This window comes from Salmo trutta, chromosome 21 (assembly GCF_901001165.1).
Source record: "Salmo trutta chromosome 21, fSalTru1.1, whole genome shotgun sequence".
In the NCBI taxonomy this organism is placed as follows: domain Eukaryota; kingdom Metazoa; phylum Chordata; class Actinopteri; order Salmoniformes; family Salmonidae; genus Salmo; species Salmo trutta.
Window position 1 is genome coordinate 15,477,550 of NC_042977.1, and position 13,520 is coordinate 15,491,069.

The following is a 13,520-nucleotide window of genomic DNA, read 5'->3' on the forward strand; positions in this document are numbered from 1 at the left end:
AGCCACGTGTTTAAAGAGTTGACATTGAGGTTTCTGTATTATGATCCATTTACATGACATTCTATGGCAGCCATGTTAGCTCCCGTTAATAATAGAATTAGGAAGTGGAATACAAATGTGGTCAGGGAGTTGGTCAACCAACCATGGTTTGATATTGTGTGAAATAATGAATTTGATGAATTTATCTGCACTGTGTTTGTTAGCTAGCTTGCCAGCCAGTTGTTGAGGAATGATTCCATACATTTTTTCACAGCCATACACTGGATGAAATCAGTTTATGATTTCATTTTTACATTTTAGTCATTTAGCAGATGCTCTTATCCAGAGCGACTTACAGTAGTGAATGCATTCATTTCATACATTTTCTTTTTTTTCTGAACTGGTCCCCCATGGGAATTGAACCCACAACCATGGTGTTGCAAACACCATGCTCTACCAACTGAGCCACACGGGACCAATTAAATAAAAATGTAGAAATGTATGGTCTGTTCACATGTAAAAAAAAAAAAATATTTTTTTATAAAACCCGTATAAACTGTATTTAAAATGATATGATAATATTTTAAATTGACACTAATTATATTACATAATTTCTGATACATGAAATGCCTTTTATTTTCCTGCATAAGTAAAATCAGGATTATGCCTCTACTGCCATTCATTCCAATAGACTGGTTTGGATTTCTCCCTGACCACAGCATTTCTCCTTTTCACAGCATTCTGGAACTTTGAGGGTTTATGACACAACCCCTCTAGTAATGAGCATTATGATGCATTTATACATGACACTTCAAAATTCTATGGCAGCCATGTTATCACCCCATTAACATTACATGGGGAATATATAAAAAATGCAATGTAACTGAATATATAGAATTATAACAATATTCAAAATTCTAAAAGTTAGCCCAACTCTCTATGTACTGCTATATACTGAGTGTGCAAAACATTAGGAACACCTTCCTAATATCGAGTTGCACCGCCTTTGGCCCATGCCTCCCACAGTTGTGTCAAGTTGGCTGGATGTCGTTTTGGGTAGTGAACCATTCTTGATAAACAAGGGAAACTGTTGAGTGTGAAAACCCCAGCAGCGTTGCAGTTCTTGACACACTCAAAAATCGGTGCGCCTGGCACCTACTACCATTCCCCGTTCAAAGGCACATAAATGTTTTGCCTTGCCCATTCACGCGCTGAATGGCACATACTGTATGCACAATCCATGTCTCAATTGTCTCAAGGCTTAAAAATCCTCCCCTTCATCTACACTGATTGAAGTGGATTTAACAGGTGACATCAATAAGGGATCATAGCTTTCAGCTGGATTCACCTGGTCAGTCTATGTCATGGAAAGAGCCATACACTGTTTTGTACACTCAGTGTATGGCTCTGGCTATATGCACTGTCCAGATGGATTTCAACGTTCCATATCGTTTTTGCGGCTGGCGCAAAAGTGAGTCATTTAGCAAATAATTTCCATTATATGTATCTGTTCAGTCTTAAATTTGGTTTCTCAAAATATATATATTTTTTACACACTTTGGAACATAATCAGAACCTTGGATTATTAATTTAGGCTAACCCCTGGTTTAGTCAGCCAGATGTGGTGATAGACATCTGTCACTCTCAGCTGTTCGGTCGCTGGCTACCTAGTGTTACCTTAGCTTTGAGCTCTTGAGTGTCGTGGACCTTTTGATTATTATGGGTCCTTTCGACAGTTTGGCGCTGGTGATATCTGTTGCTGTTGGCCCGAAGAGGACACTTTCTAAACAAGGTCATGAAAAGGAGAGATCCAAGATCCAGCGAGAGGAAACCGCAATAGGCTACTGGCTGCAAACACACGCACGGAGGCTGCAAACACACGCACGGAGGCTGCAAACACACGCACGGAGGCTGCAAACACACGCACGGAGGCTGCAAACACACGCACGGAGGCTGCAAACACACGCACAGAGGCTGCAAACAGCGGGCTGTGTCACTACGACAATAAGACTCAATCCATCCTTAACCGGCAAATTCATTGCGACAATGTCCTTATTATTCCTTAATTCCTTCCCTAAAGTGTATATAATCAACAACAAAAACTTCCCTTGATTTATCCTAATGAAAAGAACCTGTAAACCCTGCATAAAATTGTTATAAAAGTTGCTTAAATGTCCAAAAAGAAAACACATTGTATGCACTGCCAACCAGCGGATACAATAAATCGACTATTTGATATTTGCAAAATATAGTTGAAACAAATAAATAAAATTACCTTGCAATATATTTCAAACAAAATCAAGTTTTTCTTTTCATCAGCTCATATCATGGTAAGATGAAAAAATAATAGCTCTCTCTCTTTCACAATATGTGTTTTAATTCATGTGAATTTACCAACATTTCTGAAAATGGATATATTGTGTTTTGGAATGAAACTTCAAATAGTCACATGTGTAGAGTGACCACGAGCATTTAGAACATTGAATACGATTTGACACACAGAGAGAGTGAGACAGAGACAGAGAGCGAGAGAGAGACACAGAGACAGAGAGCGAGAGAGAGACACAGAGACAGAGAGCGAGAGAGAGACACAGAGAGAGAGAGAGAGAGACACAGAGAGAGAGAGACACAGAGAGAGACACAGAGAGAGAGAGAGAGAGAGAGAGAGACACACAGAGAGAGAGAGAGACACAGAGACACAGAGAGAGACACACACACAGAGAGAGAGAGAGAGAGAGAGAGAGAGAGAGACACAGAGAGAGACACAGAGAGAGAGAGCCACAGAGAGAGAGAGAGAGAGAGAGAGAGCAAGCAAGCAGCTGGCACTAATTGAGGAGTCCATAAACACAAACCTCTGGCAAAATTGGGGAAAAAAAAAAAAACTAAACAAGAGGAATTAGCATACAAAATAGTGACATATGGACAACCCATTTTAAAACACTCTACAACACCGTTCAAAATGACACAAACGCAGAACAATGCCAAATTCATGAGAAGTTGAATGGATTAGAAAAAGCTATAAAGGACAATCAAAATCCATTAGACTCCCCAATTACTGACCAGAAGCTCTATAAGAAACTTCAGGCTCTCAAATTTAAAAAAGCATTTGGACCTGATAGCATCCATCCTAAATGAGATGCTCAAACTCACTAGTGCAAAATTTCAATTGGCTATATTAAAACTGTTTAATTTGATCCTGAGCGTAGGTTATTTCCCTAACATCTGGAATCAAGGACTCATAACCCCAATCTTTAAGAACGGAGACAAATTTGACCCTAACAATTACAGAGGCATTTGTGTCAACAGTAACCTGGCGAAGGTTTTCTGTAGTATTATAAATGTAAGAGTTCTAAACTTCCTTAATAAGCACAATGTCTTGAGTAAAAGCCAAATTGGATTCATACCAAAACATCGCATGACTGATCATATTTACACCCTACACACCGTAATAGATAAACATGTCCACCAAAATACTACCAAAATATATGCTTTCTTTATCGACTTCCAAAAAGCATTTGAAAGTTATTTAAAGTGGTGTGGGGGTAAAACATATTACATAATTAAATCAATGTATACTTCAGGGATGCAAACTGCTGAGGGCCCAAAAAGGTGCCACTTGCTTTTTTTTGCACTGAAACATGCAATAAATCCCTGCTAGGGGGAAACACAGGTTTTTAACTAATTAAACAATATGATCTACATGATCAGTCTCTGTGTGGAAAATAAAAAGTGCTTCATGTGAAACTAACTCACAGCTAAAACATGTAAATCCAATGTTATTTGTTGCCTAGACTTTACTGCAAATGACAGTGAAGTCTTGAGAAAAAACAATACACTAATATTGCAGTTAGCCATGACAGCCTTTATAATAGAACGCTTGTGACCACACACATCTAAATATTGCACTTGGGGAAAAAAACATCTTAAAGTAGAAATAAAATGAAACAAACAGGCATTCTATTTTTGCTCTATTATAGTGGCCACTATAGACATCGATCAAGTGCACAAGGCTACATGTGTGCAAAAATAACGTTCACTGAGTAAAACAAATTATAATCCCCCCTCACTCACACACGTGTTACTGTCAAGATCAACACAACAAAAGCAATATATTTGGGCAACACTGCACATTATTACATTGTACATGTTCTGCCTGTGGACATCTGTTCTACAAAGTGCCAGCAAAAGTGAGAAAGAGGGAAAGTGTGTGGTGTTCCTTTCACCTCTATAGGCATCCAGCTTAAACCAGGCCCAGGTCCAGCTACACTTGATCCCTGAATCCACTTGTTTAACTTCTTTGGGATAGGGGGCAGTATTTTCACGGCCGGATAAAAAACGTACCCGATTTAATCTGGTTACTACTCCTGCCCAGAAACTAGAATATGCATATAATTAGTAGATTTGGATAGAAAACACTCTAAAGTTTCTAAAACTGTTTGAATGGTGTCTGTGAGTATAACAGAACTCATATATGGCAGGCCAAAACCTGAGAAGATTCCATGCAGGAAGTGCCCTGTCTGACAATTTGTTGTCCTTCTGTTGCATCTCTATCGACATTACAGCATCTGTGCTGTAACGTGACACGTTCTAAGGCTTCCAATAGCTCTCTAAAGCCGCCAGAAAGTGGAATGGGGTGTCTGCTGTCTCTGGGCAAAGTATAGGAGCAGAGTTTGTAAGTGGTCAGCCTGGAGACAGTGAGACTGGAGATGCGCGGTCACGAGAACTCGCCATGTTTTTCTTTCTCTCTTTGAATGAATACAACTTTGCCCGGTTGGAATATTATCGCTATTTTACGAGAAAAATAGCATAAAAATTGATTTTAAACAGCGTTTGACATGCTTCTAAGTACGGTAATGGAATATTTTGAATTTTTTTGTCATGAAATGCGCTCGCGCGTTACCCTTCGGATAGTGACCTGAACGCACGAACAAAACGGAGGTATTGGATATAACTATGGATTATTTGGAACCAAAACAACATTTGTTGTTGAAGTAGAAGTCCTGGGAGTGCATTCTGACGAAGAACAGCAAAGGTAATCCAATTTTTCTAATAGTAATTCTGAGTTTAGGTGACCCTGAAGTTGGAGGATGTCAAAATAGCTAGCCGTGATGGCCGAGCTATGTACTCAGAATATTGCAAAATGTGCTTTCGCCGAAAAGCTATTTTAAAATCGGACATAGCGATTGCATAAAGGAGTTCTGTGTCTATAATTCTTAAAATAATTGTTAGGTATTTTGTCAATGTTTATCATGAGTAATTTAGTAAATTCACTGGAAGTTTTCGGTGGGTATGCTAGTTCTGAACATCACATGCTAATGTAAAAAGCTGGTTTTTGATATAAATATTAACTTGATTGTACAAAACATGCATGTATTGTATAACATGATGTCCTAGGAGTGTCATCCGATGAAGATCATCAAAGGTTAGTGCTGCATTTAGCTGTGCTTTGGGTTTATGTGACATATATGCTTGCTTGGAAAATGGCTGTGTGATTATTTGTGTCTATGTACTCTCCTAACATAATCTAATGGTTTGCTTTCGCTGTTAAGGTTTTTTGAAATCGGACAATGTGGTTAGATTAACGAGAGTCTTATCTTTAAAATGGTGTAAAATAGTTGATTGTTTGAGAAAATTGAATTGTAGTATTTTAGTTGGTTTTGTATTTCGCGGCTAGGGGTTCGTCTAGATGCAAGAGCGTCTAGATGCAAGAGCGTCTAGATGCAAGAGGTTAACAAGCAACGTCTCATTTTCACCTAACTCTCTCATTCAAAAAATGAACCACATACTGTAGAGGGAAAACATTAATTAACAGATAGTGGTTAGTCCGTTAGTTAGTTAGCATTTCACACAGATTGCCAGGGTCCAGTAATCAACTAACGCATTATAACTTGAGGAACGGAAAGGAGTTGTATACCAGTTAATACTATAGCAAATTGGTTAGGTTACTAATGTTAGCTCATCTAATGTTGTAATGTTAGCTAGCTAACGGTAGCTGTCTGACTTTATTAGCAAGCAAATTTTCACACCATATAAACTCAATTATTTGATCAGATACGTTGGCTAATGTTGCTCAACATTTCTCTGGCTAGCTAACGGAGAATTCGATCCAGCTAGCAAGATAACAATGCTAATACTTGTTCCACCACACTTTCTCCTTCACCTCAAACTTTCCAAATGCCTGTAGTTTTTCGGTTACAGCTCAAGAAGTACGCTTCATCACCTTCTCACCCCCCTCTCTGTAGTCAGGCTTCTCACTTAACGTTACCTCTTCAGTGTTGCCAACTCCTCAGTAAGGAAAGTAGCTATTGGCTGTCCTAAAAGTTGCTAGAAGTTGCTAAATAACGTCATCACCTAATTTGCATAATTGGCCATGTGCATGTAATTGTGATGGACACTGCAGGAGAGAGGAATAACGTCGTGGGAGAGACAAAAAGTGAGTAAAAAACACCCTAAATATGTTTAGAACTACAAATGAGCAAGCTGCAGAGAGTGGCACACACAGCGAATAAGAACCAGATATTTGAGGCCATACTCCTCCTTCAGCACTTTATGGACCCCATTGTTAATCCCCGTCATAACAGAGGCATTGTCAGTCCCTATCCCCAAGAGATTCTCTTTTTTAAGACAACACTTCTCGAGGAAAGCCACAACAGCACAACAGCACGGGCTATAGATTTGGCATGTCCTCCCTCCAACTCAACAAGCCCCAGAAATGTTGATACAATTGTCTGCTTGGTGTCACTAAAGTACCTTATCACAACCCCCAGGTACTTAGAAACACTTACATCCGTGGACTCATTGAGGAGGAGGCTGAAACGCTGGTCACCCACATCTGCGACCAACTTTTTCAGAAAGTATGGCGCTAGAACTCCATTAATCATTTCTGTGCACTTTGTCCTGTGCATTTTGAAGTGGGTAGCAGCAGTGGAGTCTGAGAAAGCAGCTCTACATGCTTCTCCAATGTGATCACGTCAGCATGGAACAGTGTTCAGCGATAGCTAATGCCATTGTGGCCTCAGCCTTTTTTGCAGAGTCAATTTTTTTAACCATAAATGGCAGTTTGTTTTGGGTGAAACTGTTATAAGGCTTTGCCTTTTGAGTATGTTTTTGAGTTGTCATGTGTTTTTTTACATCACTAAGTTTTGCTTAGAAATCAGCCTTACAATACAGGCAGTATGCCCGTGTATCATCTCCAATAAACGGCTTCAACCAGCCTTTGAATTCAGGGTTTGATTCCCACTCCTTTCTGTATTTTTGAGTGGACAGTTTAGACTGAAACAAGATGAGCAAGCCAGCTAGATGTTTAGCTTATGTCACAGAGAAGTATACACACAGTGGACAAGGTGAGTAAGTGACTGAGGCAGTGTGAGTCAAAGGCAATGATTTATTTTTGTGCAGTGATTTATTTTAGACAAAGAACATTTTACATTTACATCCCGCCCTGAATGTAAGCCAGGGCGGGATCAGCCAGCGGCGGCTTCCCGCATGCGCGATTCATTTGCAGTCTGGACGCGGAGGGGTGAACATCTCCTGCTCTGTTTGCAGCGGGGGTGGGGCCTACGGCAGCACCTGCTGCTCGTTGAGAAGAGTAAGAACGATACGTGCTTTCACGTCAGTCTCCAAAAGACTCCAATTACACCAGAAAAAGTTGCTAGATTTGTCGCTAGTCGATTTTTTGAAAATGTGTCGCTAGAGGGGTCTGAATACTTGCTAAATATAGCAACAAAGTTGCTAAGTTGGCAACACTGTACCTCTTCGTTATCGTTCAGGGGACGCGCTGCTGTAACAAGTAAATTGGTTTGTGTCTTATTTCTTCCGTCGGGTGCTGCGCTGCATTCTGTTGTTATGTAAACGATTGGCTGAGCCCCCCCCCCAAACTTTTCTAATCGGATCTACACGAATCACGTAGGTCACCTATTTTGGATTCAAAACGGCGAATTTCGCCGAAAGGTGACTAGTTTGCATCAAAATTGGCAAGAAAAGGGCCTTCCCTGTGGCTCAGTTGGTAGAGCATGGTGTTTGCAACGTCAGCATGGTGTGTGCAACGCCAGGGTTGTGGGTTCGATTCCCACGGGGGGCCAGTATAAAAAAAAAAAAAATGCATGTAATGAAAATGAAATGTATGTATTCACTACTGTAAGTCGCTCTGGATAAGAGCATCTGCTAAATGACTAAAATGTAAATGGAAAAGAACCAAATTCTTTAACCAGGGGCGGGGCCTTCGCCAAGGTTGCAATCTGAGCCCTGCACTCTTCAATGTTTACATCAACGAATTGGCCACTATTCTAGAAAAATCCTCATCCCCTGGTGTTAGTCTCCACAATTCAGAGGTTAAATGCCTACTCTTTGCAGATCTATGTCTGCTGTCACCAATTTGCCTGCTGTCACCCACAGCACATGGCCTACAGCAGAGCCTGGACCTGCTAGAGCAGTACTGTAAACCCCAAAAATACAAAAATAATGATTTTCCAGAGAAGATCCAGATCTAAGGGAATTAGACCAAAGTTCTCAATTGGAACAAAATATATAGAGTACTACACACACTACAATTACTTAGGTTTTAAAATAAGCTCAACTGGACTCTAAATGACTCTAAATGATGCAGTGAATGAATTGAGAGAGAAAGCACGCAGGGCATTCTGGGCCATTATAAAACAAATTCAAATTGAATTATCTATTCAAATTTGGCTAAAACGAATTGAATGTGTCATTGAACCAATTGCACTTTATGCCAGCGAGGTGTGGGGTCCACTTGCAAAACAAGATTTCTGCCTGCCATAAGATGAGGGACAGTGTCTGACAGACCAATCAACCTGCACATGTCCTCTACTGTATGCTTATTGTTATTGTTCAATGTATGGTTATTTTGACCCTTGGTTATTGTTGTTACTGTTGTCCCGTTGCCAATTTTGATTCTTATTATCTTAATATTGTAAATATCCAAAGTAAGCTTTGGCAATATGTACATTTTGCCAATAAAGCAAATTGAATTGATGTGAATTGACAGAGAGAGAGAGACACACACAGAGAGAGATACAGAGAGAGAGAGAGACACACAGACAGAGAAAGAGTGAGAGAGACAGAGAGAAAGAGAGAGAGACAAAGAGAGAGAGAAAGAGAGAAAAGAAAGAGAGAGACAGAGAGAGACAGACAGAGAGACAGAGGGAGACAGAGAGACAGAGCTTTGCTTACAGAGTTGCCTGTGCTGGCCTCCATGTAAGCTTCAGTCTTGGGTTCGATTGCCAACTCCGCGTCCAATATCTTCTCGACCGGCATGTCCCCATTGAAACTACTGGTTGACTCCACCTCGTTATCACTCTTGTCCCGGCCCCGCTGACGCTCCTCCTGCACCGCTGCACAGAGAAACATATATATACACACACACACACACACACACACACACACACACACACACACACACACACACACACACACACACACACACACACACAGGGGGGTCACACACACATACATACACTAATACAGTACACACACACACCTGCCTGCATAGAGAAACACAAACATAAGCACAGGGGAGTCCCACACACACAAACACACACACCTTCTCTCTTCATGCCCATGGCCAGACACTTCTGGTAGCGACAGTATTGGCAGCGGTTGCGTTGGCGCTTATCGATCAGGCACTCCTTGCTGTCTCGACACGTGTAGGTGAGGTCCTTCCTAATGGTTCTCTTGAAGAAGCCTTTACAGCCTTCACAGCTGTACACGGCATAGTGTTTCCCTGGAAGAAAGGAACAGGAAATAGAATGATTATCTTGATCAGATCAGCTCCTACTGTAAATGAGCTGCTGTTGTGGGGTGGTATTCAGTGTTGGTGTGGATGGTATGCTTAGCTGAGGAGCTTTATAAACTGGGTGGTTCGAGCCCTGAATGCTGAATCGCTGAAAGCCGTGGTATATCAGATACCACGGGTATACCACGGGTATGACAAAACGTATTTTTACTGCTCTAATTACGTTGGTAACCAGTTTATAATAGCAATAAGGAACCTCTGGGGTTTCTCCGCATTGCGTCGTGCATAAGAACAGCCCTTAGCCATGGTATATTGGCCATATACCACACCCCCTCGTGTCTTATTGCTTAAATATACTATCTGGTGTCAGTGAGTGGAAGTAATCTATTGTAACATTTCTCGCGGAAATGTTCATTTGGCTTAGTTATCCTGTAGGTACAGTATGTTGCTGAAGGGGGTATGGTATACTAGTAGTAGGGACAGAGTTTTTTCCTAACCATCCAACCTGTCAAGGGAAAAACTCTGGTACCCAGCTCGAGAGCTTGGGACTATAAGGCTCTATCTGCATTTTTATCAAAATGGAATTATTAACATAGCCTTGTTCTGTTCAATGTTCGCTACCGATATAGTACTCTAAATACCCCCAATTCATCTTAGTAAATTCAAAAGAATACAAGATAAAAATTGCTGACAAATTCAAACCAATGACGGGTTTGCAACTTTAAACCCAATTATCTCCAAATTCTCTTTTTGCAGATGGAACCTTCTAGTCCCAAGCTCTTGTGGTATTGTCTAGTCTTGGGCCTTAGTCTTGGGCCTTAGTCTTGGGCCTTAGTCTTGGGCCTAGCTATAATGTAGTTTGCTGTTTTACCTGAGGATCGGTCCCCACAGATGGCACAGATGTGCTTGGACATGGACCCTGGGCTCATGCAGCCATAGCTGTTCATGTGACCCAGTCCAGCCAGGCCTGGAGGAGGCTTGATGTCCTCACTGCTGCTCACACTGTTCAGAGAGTTCATCTACAGAGAGCAGGAGACAGAGAGGGGGTTAATGGTGTGTGTGTGTGTGTGTGTGTGTGTGTATGGGTGGGGGGGTGTACATCTCACATACACACAAACGCACACACACACTGGCTCACTTTCGCCAACTGCCCACGGTGTCACAAAGGTCAAAAGTCACCGACTTCCATTTTAGTTGAAGACAGAACCCAGCATCTCGAGTTCAGCAAAGATCACAGTGAATGGTATATCACATTGGTCTTTTGTATACTGCATGCATTAGCTATACAGTATACAGTCAGAGCCTTCCTCGGTGTGTGTGTGTGTGTGTGTGTGTTTGTCTGTGTGTGCTTGTATTCATTTCTTTGTCTATGTGCATACCTCCCTATCTCACGCTTCCTACCTCCCTTACAACCTTATCTGAAGTGTTTTCCTTTATCATGTCATGTGACCAGTTTTTTTTATCCAGGTAAGGAAGTAGCTGTTAATTTGGATGATTTACTCTCTACACAGTCCTTAATATGATGTCATGCCATTTACAGAAGGCCCTCAAGGAAGGGCACAAAATGGTAATTGTAAGGCTGATATAATTTATACCAGATAGAATTCTAACTAAGCTGAATACACATTCAATTGAACTATGTTACATGCAGTCCCGAAGGATAGCAGTAGAGGGAGGTAGTTGGTCATTAAGGAAACCGTATAAGCTACTCCGGGCCAAAGGAAAGCATCATTACCAGACCTAGGTTCATAAAGTATTTGTGTTTGATTGAGCCTGTCTAGAGTGCCAGAGGGGTGGGTTTTACACTAAGGACTATTGCATTGAGCTTACCTGGCACAATGGAACCAATCAAGCGCATCTAAAGTATAATAAATGGGACAAATACTATTTCAACCCAGGTCTGATCATTATGAACCACAGCAGATTATAAAGTTACGAGGACATCCTCCTAATAATGCATTGTCCTGCTAGTGAGGGTAAGTCATGCATATAGTAAGTATGTGCTGTAATATATAGGCATCTTGTGTACACAACCAGGTCTAGGGACTATTGCCCTTGGAGTGTGACCAGCCTGGATAGTGATGCGGGCTCCCTGCCACTTAGTACTGTACTGTAGACTAGAAAGGACTGGGCCGGGTCAACACACACACACACACACACACACACACACACACACACACACACACACACACACACACACACACACACACACACACACACACACACACACAGATGTGCAAGGACACACAAACACACGCACATACACATAGATAACATATGCACGGGCAACACACACACACACACCACACACACACTCACACGACCTACATTGTTAGTCTACACACCACGTCCCATGCCTCTCACTCCACACATACCAGCCATGCATTACGCATGTGAGGCCCTTGCTGAATACTTCATATAGCCTATACATTATTCATTCACTGTGCCCAAATGAAGACATTTGGATAGCTTATTCAAAAGTGAAAAATGTACTTGGTAAAACATGAAAAATGGGTTGTATATACACTGAGTGTACAAAATATTAGGCACACCGTCCAAATATTGAGTTGCACCCCCTTTTGCCCTTGGAACAGCCTCAATTTGTCGGAGCATGGACTACAAGCATAGCCGCGGGAAGATGTTTGGCTGTGGGGGTTTATGATTTTTTTGCCCAGCGCACTACTTTTGTGAGAAGAAAAAAAAAAGATCCACAAAATCAATTCAGGGGGTGTTGCAGCTCCCTCAGCACCCCTACTTCCCATGGCTATGACTACAAGATGTCGAAAGCGTTCCACAGGGATGCTGGCCCATGTTGACTCCAATGCTTCCCACAGTTGTGCCAAGTTGGCTGAATGTCCTTTGGTGGTGGACCATTCTTGATATACACAGGAAACTGTTGAGCGTAAAAACCCCAGCAGCTTTGCAGTTCTTGACACACTCAAACCGGTGTGCCTGGCACCTACTACCATACCCCGTTCAAAGGCACTTAAATCTTTTGTCTTGCCCATTCACCCTCTGAATGGTACACATACACACTCACAATTGTCTCCAGGCTTAAAAATCCTTCTTTAACCTGTGTCCTCCCCTTCATCTACACTGACTGAAGTGGATTTAATAAGTGACATCAATAAGAGATCATAGTTTTCACCTGGTCAGTCTATGTCACGGAAAGAGCAGGTGTTCCTAATGTTTTTGTACACTCAGTGTATATAGTTTGTAATTATGTTCTGTATTTAGTGGCCTTGTGGTTAGAATGTCTGTCCTGAGATTGGAAGGTTTGAGTTCGTTCCCCGGCCGAGTCATACCAAAGACTGTAAAAATGGGACCCAATGTGTCTCTGCTTGGTACTCAGCATTAAAGAGATTGGGTGTAAGGCCCTGTGATAGACTAGTGTCCTGTTCAGGGGGTATACTTGGACATCAAGCTGCTTCACCCTACAGCAACAGGAGATAGGCTCCTGCTCCTATGAGCCATTCCAGCTTGCTCGTGCAAGGTGACTTACTTATTTGGATAGTCCATCAGTAGCATTTCAATTATCTACTACTTAGCTCTAAACTTAATCCTTACCTTCACCCTAGCCCTAACACCAGTGGCAGACTTACTATTAGGCCGAAGAGGCAAATGCCTCAGGCCTCACATCATCAAGGGGCCTCATGTCCTGGGCATAAAAAACAAACAAACCAAAAAATATCCGCTTGAGGCCCCCCCATGCTCCGCTCTAGGCATTGTTTCACACGATATGATTGCAAACGTGACTTTCTGCAGCAAAAACTGCCGCTTTCATAAG

At 41.6% G+C, this 13,520-nt stretch overlaps 1 protein-coding gene across 2 annotated transcripts in view; it reads right to left on the reverse strand.

The window, feature by feature from the left end:
• The window catches only part of rxrga (retinoid x receptor, gamma a), a 54,483-nt gene that overhangs the window by 2,708 nt on the left and 38,255 nt on the right, over positions 1-13,520 (reverse strand). For both annotated transcript variants that reach the window (XM_029704474.1, XM_029704472.1), the window contains exons 3-5: positions 10,605-10,752; positions 9,542-9,721; positions 9,172-9,332 (exon numbers count right to left, since the gene is read on the reverse strand). In XM_029704474.1, coding sequence (XP_029560334.1) covers positions 9,172-9,332; positions 9,542-9,721; positions 10,605-10,752 — 489 coding nt within the window. The remainder of the gene's footprint in view (positions 1-9,171; positions 9,333-9,541; positions 9,722-10,604; positions 10,753-13,520) is intronic.